At 34.2% G+C, this 21,367-nt stretch overlaps 1 protein-coding gene across 1 annotated transcript in view; it reads right to left on the reverse strand.

The window, feature by feature from the left end:
- kcnh5b (potassium voltage-gated channel, subfamily H (eag-related), member 5b) overlaps window positions 1–21,367 on the reverse strand; it is a 492,331-nt gene that overhangs the window by 458,678 nt on the left and 12,286 nt on the right. Inside the window, exon 2 of the mRNA XM_030127455.1 lies at window positions 11,559–11,682. Coding sequence (XP_029983315.1) covers window positions 11,559–11,682 — 124 coding nt within the window. The remainder of the gene's footprint in view (window positions 1–11,558; window positions 11,683–21,367) is intronic.

Consider the following 21,367-nt stretch of genomic DNA (forward strand, 5'->3'; position numbering starts at 1 on the left):
TTCTGCCAACATCCATCCAGCTGCACATCTGAAAAACCATCTCCCCAACCTCAGCCTGAGTGGAGCAAAAGAAAAAAAAAAAAAGAATCCACCCCTGTACATGCTCCATATATGTATTTGATCATATATACTCATGCTGGTATATTCTCTCAAAGTTGTGAATCTCAGGGTCTGTAGAGGGAGTTTGAGATCTCTCGGGTTTGCAGTGATGTTCCATAACGTCTTCTGAGCCGAGGTGCCGCAAAATATGACATGCTGTATAAAAGGCTAAATCTGACATACATATACTGTAGGTATGGGGAAGAACTCATGCACAAAATACACAAGAAGCAAAACAAGGGAGAAAAGAAGTAACTTTAGCAGAAAAATAACACCTGGGTTTCTGCAGGTATCAGCAAATCTACTTTAATGCTTTTTAGTGCCCTTTTTAATGCCGCTTTAAACAAATTTAATGCCCACGTCCAACTGTTGGGATGAGATGTTTGAATGTGTTATTTTTGTATTCAATAGTTCTATTTGGTATTGGTTTATTGTTCTTATTTGTTGTTGTTTTTGAACTGTACAGCTTTTTATGGTTTTAATCTATTCTTGTATTTTGTTCTTTTATTCAGGTTTTATCTATTCTTCTCTATTTTTATTTATTTATATATTTTTTATCTATTCTTGTATTTTACTCTGTTATTTTGGGGTTTTTTTAATTTATTTTTCTGTACAGCGCTTTGGTCCACTGTGGTTGTTTTAAAATGCTTTACAAATAAGATTGGATTGGAACTGCAGATACAGTTTTATATATCGTTTTATATCGGTTTACTGTCATGGTACAAGATACACACAGGAGTTAGTACTTGATAGCATAACCATTGTTTCTGATGACTTTTGATGGTCTAATAATTTTTTCCGTGACTGTATGTTTATTCAAAGTGGTGAATCTGAGGGTTTGAGATCCTCCAGAGCAGGGGTGTCAAACTCATTTTAGTTCAGGGGCCACACTCAGCCTAATATGATATAAATTGGACCAGACCAGTAAAATAATATAAATAATAGGATTAGAACTTATAAATAAGCATCACCTCCAAAGTTTTTTCTGTTTTTCAGTGAAAAAAGTCTAATTCCGTAATGAAAATGTTTACATCTACGAACCATACTTGAACATAACATGAACAAATCTGATTAACCTGAAAATTCTTAAGAAAAACAAGCTCAATTTTAACAATATTACGCCTTAGCTTATCATTTAATGCATATGCATCACAACTTACAGATCACAGTGCATCTACAAATACACAAAACATTTAGTAACAGGCAGAATATTGGTACAATTCCATATACTTCTCTTAAGACTTTTCAGGTTATTCACATTTTTTGTAAAAGGCTAGTCTGTAAATGTAAACATTTTTGTGTAACATAAATTTTTTACACTAAAACAAAGAGAAAAAATTGGCCTTTTTCATTATTTATAGGTTATTATGATAGTATTTTACTGGTCTGACCCACTTTAGATTCACTTGACCCAATATGATTTTAACATCCTTGATTGTTAATATCTTCAGTGTAATTTCTGCATTTCACAGATTCATCCCAGGGGCCGGACTGGACCCTTCAGCGGGCCAGTTTTGGCCCCCGGGCCACATGTTTGACACCTGTACTCCGGAGCATCAGTCATCGCTATGACATGATAGAATCATGTCAAAAGGGAGAATTGAAACATAATTTTAATTTAGATATTGAGGTTTTAGGATGAATTGTTTTAGTATTAAGTAGTTATTGTCTTAACATAGGATTCTTTTGTTTAATCTGTTTTATTACCTCCGCCAAGGAGGTTATGTTTTTGCCAGGGTTTGTTTGTTTGTTTGTCTGTCTGTTTGTTTGTTTGTCTGTCCGTTAGTGTGCAACATAACTCAAAAAGTTATGGACAGATTTGGATGAAATTTTCAGGGTTTGTTGGAAATGGGATGAGGAAGAAATGATTAAATTTTGGTGGTGATCGGGGGTGGGGGGGGCCCACGGGGGGGGCCACTGATCAGCCTTGGCGGAGGTCTGCGCTCTCCGAGTGCTTCTAGTTTCAATAATGTTAATAGTGAGTTCTTTGTGACCAGGACTTATGTAGTACCCTGTTTTAGTTTAAATAGTTTGTCAGGATGTTAAGCTTGTTAAAATAGGAAACATCTGTATGTATAGGAGTTAATTATCTTCTGTTCTTCCTTTAGATACACGTCTAAACACACACACATTCACACACATAGTACTGTCAAACATAGGTGATAAGAAGTAAACATACTATTGGCATAAGTTTACCGTACTTTCCGGTCTATAAGCCGCTACTTTTTTCCACACACTGTGAACCCGCGGCTCTACAATGATGCGGCTAATTTATGTTTTCTGGGCTAACGATTGATCCGGCTGTCGAAGAAGGAAATAGAGCTGCTGCACGTAAGCTTGGCATCAATGAATCGATAGTGAGATGTTGGAGACGGGGTGGGTGTGGCTTATAGTCAGGTGCGGCTTATAGTCCAGAAAGTACGGTACTTAGAGTTGTATTGTCTTTATTGTATTATATTGTATTGTATTGTCTTTATTTATTTCGAACATGCAAAAAATAAATAAATAAATAAAAACAAAAGAAAACATTCAAATGGACAGAATCTATCTCCAAGCACATAGAAGTCTGAATTTTGCATGGTCGAAAAGGAGTAGGAAGAAGTATAAACTTATTTAATCCCACCCCTCAGTGCTTTTACACTTTTATCACTAACTTGATACAAGAGTTAAACAATACTATTTTCCTAATTTTAACATCAAACCACAACAAATACATAATGCAGTAACTGAATTATACCCAACAATATGATCATGGCAGTACAGTCATACAAACAGACTCAACAATTCAACCGTTTTCATCAATAATTACAGCAGATTTATCAGTACAACATCATCCATAAACAAACAGCCCTCATTGTCATTCTTAAATACTGGACCTCTCAAGAATCTTTTTTTTATATCTTTTTTTAAACTAAATTATGTTTGATATTTGTTTTATCTCCACACACAATTTGTTCCACAGTTTTACTCCACAGATGGTGATACAGAAACTTTTTAACGTAGTGCGTACTTTATGAATCTTTAAATTTAACTTTCCCCTTAAATCATAGCTTCCCTCTCTTTCACAAAACATTTCTTGAATATTGCCTGGCAGTAAGTTATTCTTTGCTTTATACATTATTTGAATAGTTTTGAATTCCACAAGGTCAATGAGTTTTAAAGTTTTAGATTGTAAAAATAGTGGATTTGTGTGTTCACGAAAACCAACATTGTGAACGATTCTTATTGCTCTTTTTTGCAGTAGAAAAAGTCTTTGTAATGAACTTGTATACGTATTTCCCCATACCTCCAAACAGTAACTTAAATAGGGTAAGATCAATGAATTATACAAAATCTGAAGGGATTTTTGATCTAATATCCCCTTTGCTCTGGCCAGGACTGAGATGTTTCAGGATAGTTTGTTTTGTACATGTTTTATGTGAGGTTTCCAGCAAATTTTATCATTAATTATCACTCCCAGAAACTTGTTTTGATTCACCCTTTCTATGTCTACACCCTCTATTTGTACCTTTATCTCATTACTGGTTTTACATTTACCAAAAATCATGAATTTCATTTTACACAAATTTACTGACAACTTATTTAGAGGCCACACCTCTGTTTAACCTTTTAAGGTAACGCTAAGCTAAAGACCAACTTATTTGTACAGATGAGCCCCTCCATACGGAAAATAAACGTACAAATCACCTAATGTTCAGGGCTCATTGTTTTTTGAGTCCTCAGTGCTCAGAGTCCTCCTTATTTGTGATCTGAATTAATTTTATCAACTTTGAGACCAATCTGAACCAAGGTTATTGTTGTCAACGAAAACTAACAAAATGACAAAAACTAGAATTGAAAAAACATTTTCGTTAACTGAAATGAATAAAAACTATAGTTAAGAGAAAAAACGATAACTAACTGAAACTGTATTGTGTGCTTACAAAACTGACTAAAATGTATAAAAATTATGGATAAAATTCCCTTCATTTTTGTCTTTGTCAATGTCGGATTGATATGAAATCAATTCAGTTCCCACAAGCAATTTTAGCTGCTGGCACCATATGATATTTAACGGTCCGTCACTTCTCATCACGTGTGGTTTAGAGTCGTCTTCTACCACTCTTCCTGGAAATATGGAGACTAAAGTTGGGAGAAAGGAGAGTCCTGCCTGGGATTTATTTGAGTACGATGGCGAAGAAGATAAAAGATGTAAAACTAGAAAAGCACATGGAGAACGCAGACCTCCGCCAAGGCAGATCAGTGCCCCCCACCCCACCCCCCATCACCACCAAAATTTAATCATTTGTTCCTTGTGCCAGTATCAACATTTCCTGAAATTTTCATCCAAATCCGACCATAACTTTTTGAGTTATCTTGCACACGGACAGACAGACAAACCAACGCTAGCAAAAACATAACCTCCTTGGTGGAGGCAATAAACTAAAACTAAACTAAAACTAAGCATTTAGAAAAAAAAACAAAAACTAATATACAGGGTGGGGAAGCAAAATTTACAATGAACATTTACTTGTTTTTTCTCAGCAGGCACTACGTCAATTGTTTTGAAACCAAACATATATTGATGTCATAATCATACCTAACACTATTATCCATACCTTTTCAGAAACTTTTGCCCATATCGGTAATCAGGAAAGCAAACGTCAAAGAGTGTGTGATTTGCTGAATGCACTCGTCACACCAAAGGAGATTTCAAAAATAGTCGGAGTGTCCATAAAGACTGTTTATAATGGAAAGAAGAGAATGACTATGAGCAAAACTATTACAAGAAAGTCTGGAAGATACTATTAAAGAAGAATGGGAGAAGTTGTCACCTGAATATTTGAGGAACACTTGCGCAAGTTTCAGGAAGCGTGTGAAGGCAGTTATTGAGAAAGAAGGAGGACACATAGAATAAAAACATTTTCTATTATGTACATTTTCTTGTGGCAAATAAATTCTCATGACTTTCAATAAACTAATTGGTCATACACTGTCATTCCATCCCTGCCTCAAAATATTGTAAATTTTGCTTCCCCACCCTGTAAACTAGCGAACCTGCTCTAAAAACTAATTAAAACTAACTGCATTAGAGGAAAAAAAGGTCAAAACTAAATAAAACTAAACTATAATGAAAAATCCAAAATTATTAGAACCTTGATCTGAGCCCAGACTCATCCCTGGAGCTTCCAATAAAAGAACACGTTTACAGCTACAGTAAATACAGCATTCTGTATAAATAGCTTAATCTGACGTAGGTTTCCTTAAGAAATCCTACGAAAACATGTCAAAAATATAAAACAAGAGAAAAAAGAACTAAGTTTATGAGCAGCAGGATAATATTTTACCCTCCTGTCCTATTAGTTTCCTTTATTTTTGCTGTTCCTTCCTTTGTGTGCGGTACATGACACATTCTATGATTTTTTTTGGGTTGTTATCTGAAATATTTGCACCGATGCCACTGTGTCACACTCCTGTCACAGATCCCAGCAACCCCCCCCTAAAAAAAAGCTGGCACCGGGCCCCATTAAGAGGCCCCGGCGTCTGTGGTTTTGGCAGCAGCCTGTGAGTTTAAGCTCTCTGCGGCCTCTTCTATCCTCTCAGTGTCACGTCTGAGCGTCCTCTCCAGCCCACAGCAGCAGGAGGTGGACAAATAAATCCCCGAGCTCCCCCGTCCTCGCTTAGCTTCCCCGAGTCGAGGCCGTCACCCCCGGTCAGATCTGAGCAACGCCCGAGGAGACGACGAGTCCTGTGACTGACAGGAGAGCCAGACGCCGTCCTCCAGCTCTAAATTGGATTCGTTTCAGACCGAGCACTGTGCCTTCCCTTTCCTTTTCGGTGTAAAATGCCAGACGCTGGTTCTTTTCTGCTGAGCTCCACATTTTTACATGATATCGGAGCTAAATCTCGAGTGCTAGACAGCGGTGGTATCATGTAAACAGCTCTCTGGAGCACAACGGCGAGCTTTTAATGATCACTAGATGCAGGGTGATACACAAACTTGTCACTTTAATCTTTTATCGACTCCTCTGCGTTAATAACACTGGTCAACAACAAATTTATTGTTTAAGTTTTTTGAGCTGATTTAGGATCATTTTGGTGTGCTGAATCCAAAAATCACATTCATTTTGCTCAATCAGGTCAACTTTCTGAACTATGCTACATATTGGCTGTTTAACATTTTTGCTTACATTTATGGGCATTTTCACATCATATGATACAAAATTGGGTAACACTTTACTTGAAGGTCTAGTTTATAATGCATTAAGTGCACATTCATAAGACATTATAATGCATTTATAATGCATTATAAAAGTCATTACAACAGTTTATGATCATGTAAAACAATACCAAGGTTAATAAAGTATTGTAAGTGTAGGCATAATGTATTATAAATTCAGCTTTCATAATGTTTTATACATCCATACCAAAGTGACAACAGTGTTTGTAGGAAGAATCTCAAGTCCTGGGTTACCTAACACATTATCAATTGTATGATATTATAACACAAGTATGATGACGTATGAGCAGTATCTGCTGGCTCTAAGTAAAGTGTAACTCAAAAATTATACATCAAAGTATTCTGAATAACTCTTTATTTTGCAAAAACAAAACATTAAAAGAACAGAGACAGTAAATAGAAGTGTTACATGTTGCTTTATACATAAATAAAAAATAATGTGGCAGCTCTAAATCTTTGTTAATTCAAACACATCCTTTTTTTTAAATAAATATGAAATCCGTAAAATAAATGGGTTCACACAGCTTTGGTATGGATGTATAAAACATTATGAAAGCTGAATTTATAATACATTATGCCTACACTTATAATACTTTATTAACCTTGGTATAAGTTGTTTTACATGATCATAAACTGTTGTAATGACTTTTATAATGCATTATAAATGCATTATAATGTGTTATGAAGGTGCACTTAGTGCATTATAAACTAGACCTTCAAGTAAAGTGTTACCCCAAATTCTTTCATATTTCTTGCAATAAACGAGTTCTGAAGATTTTACTTTTGCCAATTTATGATTAATGTTTTTTTTACTATTACAGGTGAATGAAATGGCTTTGACTAGAAAATCTTGCAAAAATAAGCCTGATGTATTCTGCTACATCTGCGGTGAATACACCATTGTACCTAACAGGAATCAAGTGATCAAATGATTTTTTTTCTCTTAAAACCTATTTCGGGTGAGAACTATATAAAAAATCAACTGATAAAGTCGCAAAAATGTCATCAATTTTGTGAGACAACCAAATTTTTCAAAATCAAATTAGCAAAAAAACCTGATCTGATTGAGAAAAACAGATGTCATTTTTGGATTTAGCGGTGCAAAATTATCCTAATTCAGTTGAAAAAACCTAGACAACTTGCAAAAAACATTTTTTGTAACCCAGTGTAATGAATGTAACTGAATTTAAAAAGGACATAATGAGTGATTTTTGCAGGACTGTTTGGAAAGATTTTGACTATGGGTATAAATCTAAAAACAATCGCCTGCTATTCTTGAGAGAGATAACTAATAGAGATGCTTGTGTTGTAAAAAAAAATATATATATTAGCTTTACATTTAAATAATTAAGAACATTCGAATTAGCCCTCTGTGGGTTCTTCTTGTATAACTTCCTCATTGATGCATCTCTTGTGACTAGTGTGTTGATTTATTTGCATGTGACTGTGTACAGATGGGTGTAAGTATAAACTACAGGAACATCTCACAAAATTAGAATATCATGAAAAAGTTCAATATTTTTTGTCACTCATTTCAGAAAGTGAAACCCATATATTATACAGACTCATTAGACAGAGTGAAATATTTTAAGCCTTACTTCTCATTTCTTTTTTCTTATCTCTTTCTTCTTTTCAGAAGCTTTTACAGGAAGTTTATGGTGTTTAACAAACGTCTACAGTTCGTTACAGTGAGATAAGGCACATTTTACAGAAGGAACACACGTAAATGTATAAACTTACAGATACACCACACAGGGATGATTTTTAAACATCAGAAGAAAATAAATGAATAAATCAAAATCAAAACAAAAATATTAAATGAACTTTTCCCATCCACCCCCCACCCTCCTCCCTTGTATGGCTTTCAGTTTCCTTTCATGTATATACCTACACAGCCTATGAACATACAGGTACCTACACAGCCTATGAACATACAGGTACACCTCAAAAAATTTAAACATCATGTAAAAGTTCAATATTTTTTGTCACTCATTTCAGAAAGTGAAACCCATATATTATACAGACTCATTAGACATAGAGTGAAATATTTCAAGCCTTATTTCTTGAAATTTTGATGATTATGGCTTACAGATAATGAAAACCCAAAATTCTGTGTCTCAGAAAATTAGAATATTGCATAAAATAAGTAAAAAATGAATATTTTAAACAGAAATGTCAGGCTTCTGAAAAGTATGTTCATTTGTATGAACTCCAGACTTGGTTGTTCCTCCTTTTACATGAATCACTGCATCAGTGTGTGGTGTCATGGAGGTGATGAGCCTGTGGTACTGCTCAGGTGGAATGGAAGCCCAGGTTGGTTTGATAGTGTCCTTCAGCTCATCTGCATTGGTGGATCTGGTGTCTTTGATCTTCCTCTGGACAATACTCCATAGATTTTCTATGGCACAGGTGTCAAACATGCAGCCTAGGGGCCAAAACTGCTAATTTGAATGTTTTTAATGATTTAAATGTAAAGCTAATATATTTTGGGGGGTTTTCATTATCTGTAAGCCATAAACATCACAGTTTCAAGAAATAAAGCTTGAAATATTTCACTCTCTGTCTAATGAGTCTATATACACTACCAGTCAAAAGTTTGGACTCACGTGGTTTTTCTTTATTTTCATGACTATTTCCATTGTAGATTCTCACTGAAGGCATCAAAACTATAAATGAACACATATGGAATTATGTAATTAAAAAAAGTGTGACATAACTCAAAGCATGCTTTATATTTTAGATTCTTCAAAATAGACTCATTTTGCTTTTTTTATTGCTGTGCACATTCTTGGCATTCTTTCAATGAGCTTCATGAGGTAGTCACCTGAAATGTTTTCCAAAAGTCTTGAAGGAATTCCCAGTGATGCTGAGCACTTATTGGCCATCCGTGGTCCATCTCTTGCCATTTAAATGAGAAGGTGAGTCCAAACTTTTGACTGGTAGTGTAATATATGGGTTTCACTTTCTGAAATGAGTGACAAAAAATATTGAACTTTTTCATCATATTCTAATTTTTTTGAGATGTACCTGTAAATGAAAGGAAACAGAGTCTTACGAGGGAGGAGGGTGAGGGGTGGATGGGAAAAGTTCATGTAATATTTTTGTTTTGATTTTCATTTGTATTTATTTATTTCTTCTTTTTTTCTTCTGATGTTTAAAAATCATCCCTGTGTGGTGTATCTGTAAGTGTAGCTGCACTGGTTTAATACGTTACACCACATTTCATACTGATGTTATTTATGAAGATTTATTTTCTCTCGATTTCAGACAAACTTAAAAATCCAAAAAACACAGTGACAACGTTAGCGCCATAAACCGAATGCAGAGTCGTGTTTTTTCTTCAAACAAAGAGTCCGTAACTGGTCTGTATCTCTTTGCGCTCTCGTCCCAGAATCCTCTTGTCATGACCCTTTTATGACCTTTACTTAACAACTCTTAAATAAAATGGGTATTCTTTTTTAAAAGGTAAATGAGGCAATATCTCATTTTTAACCCTTAGGGGTCCACGGTCATGGCCCCACAACTGAATCACATGACATTTTCAACACATAGCGTCAGAAGTCGGTCACGCTGACCGCTGGGGACCATTGCATTTGAAAGTGCAGACTTAAAACATTCCCACTTTTTATTTGATGTTAACCCTTTCATGCATACTGGTCACTACAGTGGACATATCAACCAACACAGCGGACGCTTATGCATCATCCCATACACTGACATTCAGACGATTACTGTAACTTTGCCATTCTAAATAAACCTGACCTGCAGCAACATGTTTGAGAGTAAAATAAATTGCCAATTATTATTTTTTTTGTTTTGTTTTGTTTTATTTTTTTAAACAAAATGTTTGGGTTTTTTTGCATATTATGTCCATGGAGTGAGTATAAAACAGTATTAGAATGTGTTAAAATGTGAGAACACATCAAATTAGCAGCATTAAACATGTTTTTATCTCATAGTTTTCACACAGTATATCAGTAAATACATGTTTCTTTGCTTCTAAAATTAAATGTATGGTGTCCCGTTGAATGGACATTTTTGTAACTCCATGAAAAATAGGTTAAAAAAATTTCAATCACATTGGTTTTTTTTGTTTGTTTGTTTGTTTTTTCATATCTAAAGATGGATAAAAAACCACTTGGGAAAAAAGATCCTGATTAATGTTCTCATAATTCATGCATGAAAGGGTTAATAGAGCAAATACAACCGGAGACATGACAATTTGAACATGGAGCAAACAAACATGAATAAAAGTATGAAAATGAGGTGTTAGATTTCGTACCATATCTTTGTCATTTTTTGTCCTTTTTCAAAATGGAAAAAACTGTCCAAATCTGCACATTCTAATCCACACACTACATTAGCATTACACGTAAGGGTGAGAATGACCCCCACCTGAACCAGATGCAGAAACCAGGAGGACCAGGGGGGTGAAAAAATGTCTATGTAAAGATATGCCTTTATGTCAAATATTTGAGTATAGTTTTAATTTATTACAAATTCAATTTTATATACTTTTAAAGCCTTTGAAAAGGTTCGTGAAGAATCTTGTTGTTATTTATGCAATAAATTATATACATTTTTCAAATCGGATTTTATATTTCTTGTGTGTTTTTTTGGCCTTTTGTGTTAATATAGTAGGTTAAAGTAAAAAAAATAATAGACAGATGAGATAGATGAAGTTGTGCTGAAAAAAAAGATACCAAACATGGGTATAGTAAACATTTCTTTATATAGTATATAAAGGCCAAGTCAAAAGTACTCAAAAACGGCGAAAATAGGCTCAGACCACTAAGGGTTAAAGCACAAACTAGAAATAATTTTGAACAAACTAAAATCATGAATTTAACACTTGATACTCTACTCTCTAATGACAGTTACAGTAAGTTTATACATTTATGTGTGTTCCTTATCTCACTGTAAAGAACTGTAGACATTTGTTAAACACCATAAAAATCCTGTAAAAGCTTCTGTGAATAAAAACAAATCTTCAAAAAATAAATAAATAAAAAAATCATCAAAAACATAATAAAGACATACTCTATTTTCACCACATAATTCAGGTGCAAAGTGTGAATGTAAAGGTCAGATTAAAGCAGATTTAAAGCCGCTGTGAATGCACTTACAATAGAACCAGCACTGTAACATACACAGCTTTAAAACATGAACAGATCTGCAGGTTTCTAATGGTTAAATGTTCATTAATAATAGAATACAGAGGAACATGTTGGGCTTTTACCTGCATGTGCTGCTTTTCTGCATGACTTCAGCTCTGTGGAAGCCCGACAGCTTGCAGAATCCGTCATTGCTGTAAACTACAGGCCACTCCACGATCTGAGCGTTTCCCAGGAGGAAGCTGGTTTCTGGAAGAAGGAGGAAGTCACACCAAGTTAATACAAAGCTCTTATTTGGATAAAGATGTCACAGTTCTGTTACAGCGCAGGAGACAGTTTAAGGGCAACGTTCTGCAGGTTTTCAGCCTCGTGTTTTTATTCGGAGGCTCCAGTGGAACAGCTCTGGGTGATGTGCAGGTTTTATTTCTCCTATACTGGTCCATAAGGTAGATTTTGTTTAATCTCTGTATTTATTTATTTATTTATTTATTGTTGATGTGGTATGACTGTTTCTGTGGAGCGGTGACCATATTTTTGAGTTTCCCCTTGGGGATCAGTACAGTATATCTATCTACACTACAAACAAAAAGTTAAGGATATTTAAAATTTTTGGATTTTTTTTTTTTTTTTTTCAGTTGAGATTCTTGTATAGCACTTTTTACTTTTTTGTGTGTAAACTGAGACACATGTTTTTTAATGACCAGACATAGTTTTATTTACAAATGGCTAAAATGACCAAAAAAAAAAGCCAAAAAAAAAAAAAAAAAGAAATATCCTTAACTTATTGTTTGTAGTCTATCTTTCTGTCTATATCTATCTGTGATCTAATTGGTCAGAATCAACCAAGTCTGCCCAGCAACACCTCTGTTAACAAAGAGCAGAAGAAGAATTTGATTTTTTCTGGATTTTCCTGGAAATGGAGCATCCATACAACATGTGATTATGGATGTTCAGACATATGGATTATGCCAGAGTTGTTTGGTCAAATACTAATGAAAATAATTCACACAAATTGCAAGTCGCACAGAAAAAAGTGGCACGAATTGTTTTGTAATTAAAACTTTCCCTGTTTACACAATCGGCATGAAATGGAAAGAGTATTGATAATATTGAAAGATGTGTTATGATTTGTATCAGACAGCTGTTGTTTGGTGAATGAGTATAAATGTACAGCACTTATTTTGTTTGTTTATTTGTATTCCATTGGGCTGTTGTATATGTCCCATTTGTGTGTGTGTGTGTGTGTGTGTGTGTGTGTGTGTGTGTGTGTGTGTGTGTGTGTGTGTGTGTGCGTGAATGGTGTAAGATTAATGTAAATAATTAAAATTGTATTGTAGAGAAGACCCCAGGAAGAAAAGCAACTGATGTTACGGTTACTAATGGGGATCTTAATAAATGAAATGAAATGAAATTAACCCTTTCATGCATGAATTATGAGGACCTTAGTCAAGATTTTTTTCTTGAGTGTTTTTTTTTCCTCTTTAGACATTAAAAAAACAATGCAATTGAATTTTTTTTAATGAACCTATTTTTTATGGAGTTACAAAACTGTCCACTCAGCTGGACACCATGCATTTGATTTTTGAAACAAAGAAACATGTATTTAAAACGTATTATCAGAAAGTGATAAACTATGTGAAAAACCATGAAATAAAAACATTTTTAAAGCCACTAATGCCATTTTATCACATTTTATCATATTCTAATACTAGTTGTTACTCAATTCATGGAGATAATATGAAAAAAAATAATAATAATAATAATAAACTTTTTGATTAGGAAAATTGTTAATTACAGTCTAATAACAATTTGCAACTGATTTACACTAAAACATATTACTGCAGATCAGGTTTATCAAGAGCAGCAAAGTTTTTTTTTTTTTTTTTTCATTTTATTTATTTATTTAGACAAGGACAATGCAAAATATACATTAACCTTAAAAAGGAGAGCTGTAGTGTGCCAGGTTTTAGCACTAGTGCTAATTTCCACCTGTAGTCGCTGAACAGGCTGATGTTCTCATTAAAAAACAGACATTAATAAAAACTAAAACATTAAAAAACAGTAAAAAATGCATTTCTATAACTCCATCTATATAAAATATTCATTCACATTCAACCATTCACTCTTATTCGTCCCACTGCAGTCTGTCACACACATTAATGGTATGAATTACAGTGTATGGGATGGTGCATGAGCGTCCAGTGTGTCGTCTGATATGGAACTAAAACAACAAAACCCATGAATATACAAGAGAACAGATGTAAAATAACTGTCCACTGTAGTGACCAGTATCCATGAAAGGGTTAAATGTTAGAGCCTGAATCTGAGTCAAGACAAGGTTTAAAGACCTAAAGAGCTGCCACTGACTAAAAGCATCTACTGATCTAAACTGTTTAATACCTGCTGATCCACTAATCCTATCAATACATGTAAATAACTGAGGTAAAATGCTGTTTGTCATAATAACCTTTGCATTTACTCAGGTTTTTTTTAAAACCTTCTGTTTATTGGGGATTTTTTTTTTTGTTTATTTTTTTACATATATTCAACTAGTGGCCCACGGGTCAGATTCGGCATATTGAACAAGGTCTGGGGTCCACAGAAGCTGCGTCTAAACCAGGCTGGGATGTGATAAATAAAACTAACACAGCTCTGGGACAGTTCAGTCATCAGGGACCGACGTGTCCATGTGCTGTGACGCCTGTCAGTCAAAAACCCACAAAACAAGACAGTGCCATGGTAACGTCAACGAATCGAGGCAAAATATCACCATGAAGTCCTGCTCTGTTTTACTGTATTCATCTGGATTTCTAGGACATGAACTCATCTTTATATCAAATATTGCTCTGGATGTTGTTTATCATCTGATCCAACTTTTACAAACAGACTGTAAGAATAATGTAAAATTCAATGTGATGGTTTTTTTTTTACTGTATGTACTGTATAATAACATCTGGTAGGATAATAATAATTATAAGAATTATTATTATTATTATTATTATTATTATTATTATTATTATTATTATTATTATTAAAATTGCCCATAGGTTTGAATGTGAGAGTGATTGCTTGTCTCTATATGTCAGCCCTGCGATGAAATGGCGAAATGTCCAGGGTGTACCCCGCCTTCGCCCATAAGTAGCTGGGATAGGCTCCAAGTGACCCCCATGACCCTAGTGAGGATAAAGCAGGTTCAGAAAATGAAAGAATGAATGAATGAATAAATGAATGAATGAATGAATGAATGAATGAATATTATTATTATTATTATTATTATTATTATTATTGTTTCATTGATATTCATACAAAATAATAATTGCTATTTAGTGATCCTAAGGAATAGAAATTGAGGGTAGAAGTACGTAAGTTTTTACTTCTTCCTACTCCTTTTCCAGCATGTATTTTTCATTTGTTTCATTTATCTTTTTATTTATTTATTTATTTATTACTATTATTATTTATTTATTTATTTTTGTTGTTTGTTTGCTTATCAGTCATTTATGTACCAGTACTTATATTTTGTTGGCTGATTTTTGTTTTGATTTCATTGTCTACTTGTTTGAAATAAAGATTTCATTCATTCATAAAATGTTTTCTAAGCTCTTTGTCTTCTATAAATGTAGAACCAGACTGCCATGAAGAGGTCCTGACCCACATCCAGAACTTGTTAAAAATATATGATTCTATTTCCCTTTAAGACTTATAACTTGTGACCGTGAACTTTGACCTATTGACCCCATAATTAAGGACCAACCCAGGCAGGTCATGGTCAACATCTTCACCAAATTTGATAACCTTATCATTAATTGTTATCAACTCAGTGTGAACAAACAAACATGCAGAGAGTTTGGAAACCATGCCTTGTCCACATTAATGCAGATATGTTGCAAAACTGATATTTTTCTCTCTGTTTGTTCCTCTTGTCCACATGTAAACGGCGTTTTACTCCATGAACATGTTCTCCAAAGTGTATTTTTTCTAAACTGTGGTTTGTTTGTATCCGTGTGTTCAGATACAGCACAGGTGTCAAACTTGCGGCCCGGGGGCCAAATTCGGCCCACCAAAGGGTCCAGTCCGGCCCCTGGGATGAATTTGTGAAATGCAAAAATTACACTGAAGATATTAACAATCATTGGTGTCAAAATCATTTTAATTCAGGTTCCACATACAGACACATACAGTCCAATTAGATTTCAAATGGGTCAGACCAGTAAAGTATTATCGTAATAACCTATAAATAATGACAACCCCAAATTCTCTCTTTGTGTTTTTTGGTGTAAGAAAGTAAAATTACATGAAAATATTTACATTACCAAACAATACTTTCACAAAAAACATGAATAACCTGAACAAATATGAACAAACGGAAATGTCTTAAGAAAAGTAAATACAATTTGACCAATATTCTACCTGTTACTAAATGTTTTGTTTGATTGTAATGCGCATGTGTAAATGATAAACTGACAGAGGCAGAATATTGTTAAAATTGCACTTGTTTTTCTTAAGAATTCAAGTTGTTCATGTTATTCAAATTTTTAAGGAAACTTTGCAGATGTAAACCTGATCATAATATAATTTTACTTTTTTCACTGTTATTGTTTTACTGGTCCGGCCCATTTGAGATCAAATTGGGCTGAATGTGGCCCCTGAACTAAAATGAGTTTGAAACCGCTGAGATAGAGGTTGTTAATCGATGGCGTCACATCCCATTTTATTCATGTCTGTTATGTTTTTGTGTGATGAATCTGCACCTGAAACATCAAATCCAGGTGTATTAACCAGTGTGTGACCTGCAGTACACGGAGGTCAGCACCGATAGCTTTGGGAGACAGAGACAGAGACGGACCGGACCGGCGTAATGAACAAATCCACATCATGTAAAAAATATACTTCCACAACCAACACTTAAGCTAACGCAAGTTTGTAACTGAACTTGTTTCTGCTTCACTTTCATGACAGATTAAAACCTCTGTGTCTGCTACATCTAATATTATCCACGGTGTCCACAGGTTAGACAACAAATACTATGGACTATGGACAAAAATGGCCGCTGTTGCAAAATCATTCGCAATTTATATGTGTTTAACTGGGCAGGTTCTGCATGTAACATCGGTGGACACGAAGGGTTAAACACAAAACCTGGAATGAGACTGAGATTGATGAAAAACCCACATGTATGGATTAGAAAAACCACTAGGATCGACACATTTAACACAGTGTCTTTATTTATAGTCTATAGAAGACCATTTACAGACATGTTTTCACATCTAACGCACTGACACCTAGGGAGATTTAATGTCCATATTTGGGTCCTATTTTTGGCCCCAATATTTGATTAAAATTTCATTAATTTTGGGATGGCTCAGAGCAAGAGTATAAATTTTTTTGCATTTATCTGAGGTCATCATTAGGTCCATCCTGGGGTGAAAAATGTCTAAATTTATCCTATTATTGGGTCTAAAAAGCTGGAAAAGTGCCAGATACCAAAATGAATCCAGTTTCACAGAAGCATAGAAGAGTCAGAAAAAAGAAAATAACAAATTTAGTATCAGGGGAAGGAGAAAAAGTGAAAAAAGCATAAATGTATGGAAAAGAAGCAGGAAAAAGGAGGAAAAGGTGATAATTAAATGTCCAATCATGACGAACTGGGACAGTGCTTTGTACTGGTTCAGGTCACATGACTCTTTATTTATAGTCTATATAAGATAATTTACAGACATGTTTTCACATCTAATGCACTGACACCTAGGGAGATTTAACGTCCATATTTGGGTCCTATTTTTGGCCCCAATATTTGATTAAAAATTCATTAATTATGGGATGGCTCAGAGCAAGAGTATAATTTTTTTGCATTTATCTGAGGTCATCATTGGGTCCATCCTGGGGGTAAATATGTCTAAATTTATCCCATTATTGGGTCTAAAAAGCTGGAAAAGTGCCAGATACCAACATGAACCTAGTTTCATAGAAGCATAGAAGAGTCAGAAAAAAGAAAATAACAAATTTAATATCAGAGGAAGGAGAAAAAGTGAAAAAAGCATAAATGTATGGAAAATAAGCAGGAAAAAGGAGGAAAAGATGATAATTAAATGTCCAATCATGACGAACTGGGACAGTGCTTTGTACTGGTTCAGGTCACATGACTCTATTTATAGTCTATATAAGATAATTTACAGACATGTTTTCACATCTAATGCACTGATACCTAGGTAGTTTTTACTGTCCATATTTGGGTCCTATTTTTGGCCCCAATATTTGATTAAAAATGCATTCATTTTGGGATGGCTCAGAACAAGAGTATACAATTTTTTTGCATTTATCTGAGGTCATCATTTGGTCCATCCTGGGGTGAAATATGCTTAAATTTGTCTTTTAGGGTGGGTCTAAAAAGCTAAAAAAAAAAAGTGCCAGATACCAAAATAAACCCAGTTTCATAGAAGCACCCAAATAAAAGCCTTTCTATTTTTACTCTGCAAAGTTTGCCCAAGTGTGAGATAATACTTATGTAATCATTCTGACAGAACATACATAAAAGCAGTGTAGTGTTTAACCAGTGTTCTCCAAAAACAATCTGCTGTCCCTTCCAAGTCTTGTGAGCTGAACGTTCAGAGCGCACTGGGGGCGACGCTGGCCAAGTGGCTCCTTCAAAGGTCGGAAACACCGTCACGCGCCTCAGAAAACAGTCAGCAGTTGATGCAATTTGTATTTAATGAGCTGAAATATGCAAAGCTGCCAATACTCTCCTCCATCACAGGCCAAATCTGCTGCGGCCGTTACCTTGGCAGGTAATCATCCATCATTTCCAGAGCTAAACATTGGCCAGCGAAAAAGAGCGACTTCTGAGACAAGGAGATAAATCTGACTGAAAGCCCGCCGTGTTTATTTACAGCAGGGAGGAAAGCCCCCGTAAAGCAGCACAATACACAATAGAGACACACTCAATTCCACCAGAGAAACAAACTGGAGATCTGTTGACGCTGCAGCTCTTTTCGGCCGGTTCCTCTGCAGGTTTTACAGACTGGTGGGTCACCGTCCATTGATTTCAGCGGTCAGACATCACATAAAACAGTAAGTACAATAAAAGAAGCTGTGGTCAGGGAAAAACCTCGACCACAGGAGGACAACAGCCACTGAATCTAATCCTTTATGTCAGGGGTGTCCAACTCATTTTAGTTCACATTAGGCTAAATCTGATCTGAAGTTGGCCGGACCAGTGAAAAAATAACTGAATAATTAGTGTAGGGATGTAACGATCTGAAAATTTCATATCATGGTTATTGTGACTAAAATGATCACGGTTATCATTATTATCACGGTATTGTTCAAATGTGCTCAAAATGTTCAAAAAGTACTAATACACACACGGAAATAATTTAACCATGTTTTTTTTTTTTTTTGAGTAATTCAAGATTTTTTTAATTCAAGTTTTTTTTTGCATAATTCAAAATTTTTTTGCGTAATTCCATATTTTTTGCGTAATTCCATATTTTTTTTACTCACTCACTCACTCACTGGATGTTGACATTGTTCTCTTGCTGTTAAATATTATATATTATATGCCATATATAATTTGCTTTTCAAATATTCAAAATATATATATATTTTAAAAATTAAATTGTTAACAAATAAAGAAAATGAAAATTATTTCAAACATGAAGTAATTCTTTTGTGGACCAAAATATAATACAAATGATTATTTTTAACATGACAAAATGACAAAAGGGATATAAAAACACATTGATTTTTCATTTTTGATCATTTCTCGTGGTGCTTTAATTTGTGTCCAGTTAGCTGAATCCAAATTGATGCATGAAATTGACAGAAACACAGTTCCATGTGTTTCTTTTCCATGTTCTTTTACGTGGTTTCATGTTTGACTAGCTCTCTTAAGGATGTCGCCTTCTATGGTTTAATGGTGTGTGAGTAGAAAATTAGCACCATCATCTGTTTATCTTGCTGAATGGACCATTTCAGGGAGTTTCTATTCTTGTAAATGCTACCGCCTGCACTCCATGATTGATAAAATAGTTATTTCTTTAACCCATAAAGACCCAGCGGGACTTTTATGTCAGTTCCCAAATTACATTTTCTCCATATCTAACCTTTCTTTAGTGATTTATCACCATTAAATATTATATTATCCTCTGTATTTTGCAGTTTATCAGCATAAATCAGGTATTTTCTTGTATTTAATTCACTGATCATGTAGATGTTCATGAAAGCTCAGATTAAATTCGAGGGTTATTTAATCAAAAATCGAGAAAACTGAAGAAAAAGTGACTTTTTAGTCAAATATATTAATAACTGAACATAAACCAAGCATTTCCATCCACTGTCACTGATCCAACTCCATGGGTTTTATTAGTGAATTAATGTTGTAGAAGATGATGGTGTTTCCACGGCAACTACAGAGCCTCTGAATGTCCAAATGGGTCATATCTGACGACCATGAAAAGATGACAAACTGCATCTAACACCAATTATTTACATGGATTGATAGGATTAGTGGATCAACAGGTATTAAACAGTTTAGATCAGTAGATGGTTTAAGTTGGTGGTGGATGTTTGAGTTTTTATGGGGTAAATACTGAGCAGAACACGATCGGTAAAATAACATTAGTCCAGAAACACACAAAGAAAACATCGCTATTTCACCTAAACCTGAGGGCGTGTGAGCTCTGCATGTTCTATTATCTCTCTTCATGGACTAAATATCTTTTATTTATTATATTATTTTTACGTGAAACTACATTTGTTTCATTTTCAGAGAAAAAAAACTGTAATATTTACATTAGTGTCATATATTTAGATGTAAACTTGTAGCTTTTTCTCACCTCAGATAGAAATACGATCTGGTTTTACTAAAGATAATTGGTTATTTTGATTGATATTAGCAGTATTTTCTTTATATATACTGACAGTCAATAGAAACTTTGAGGTAGAAATGTCTGCACATTTCTACTTGTAGGGGGGTTGTAATTATTCATTGTGTTTCAAGAATAATTACAATAAAAGAATAATAATGAGGATCGACGGGGCTTTAGCAGCTCTGATTCAGTTCTCAGTAAAGTTACATTAGGGTCAAAACACAGTAATGTCCCATCAGAGAGCGAACTTTAATAGACAGCCATTAGGGATGTAATAATATGAAAATTTCATATCACGGTTATTGTGACCAAAATTATCACGGTTATCATTATTATCGCGGTATTGTTGAAATTGTGCTCAAAATGTTCAAAAAGTACTTATACACACACTGAAATAATTTAACCAAGCTGTATTTTGAATAAATAAATAAATAAAATAATTGGCACAATGCACTTCCTGTGGCAGAAACATTCAAATATTAACCCTTAGTGGTCTGAGCCTATTTTGTTCATTTTTCAGTACTTTTGATTTTGCCTTTACCATGTTTGTTTGTTTTCAGCACAACTTCATTTATATCATCTGTCTATTATTTTTTTCACTTTAACCTACTATATCAACATAAAAGGACAAAAAACACAAAAAAATATATAAAATCCAATTCGAAAAATGTATATAATTTATTGCATAAATAACACAAAGATGCTTCACAAACCTTTTCAAAGACTTTAAAAGTGAATGCTGGTTCTAAATATTAGGTATAGAAAATTAAAGCTGTAATAAATTAAAACTATACTCAAATATTTGACATAAAAGCAGATCTTTACATCGGCGTTTTCTCTGGGAAAGTGCGGTAATCAAACACAGTTATCATGATAATTAGAATTTAAACGGTAATACTAACCGTCTGCAATTTTACTGCGGTTTATCGTTATACCGGTAATTATTACATCCCTAACTGCCATTCCAACATTTGTTTCAATATAAAGTAGCTCCTTGTTCTGGATAATCCGTTATGGTTCAACTAAAGCAAAAATCAATTTAAAAGTAAAAATGTGGGTCATTTAGC

The sequence above is a fragment of the Sphaeramia orbicularis genome, chromosome 22 (assembly GCF_902148855.1).
Source record: "Sphaeramia orbicularis chromosome 22, fSphaOr1.1, whole genome shotgun sequence".
Taxonomy (NCBI): Eukaryota; Metazoa; Chordata; class Actinopteri; order Kurtiformes; family Apogonidae; genus Sphaeramia; species Sphaeramia orbicularis.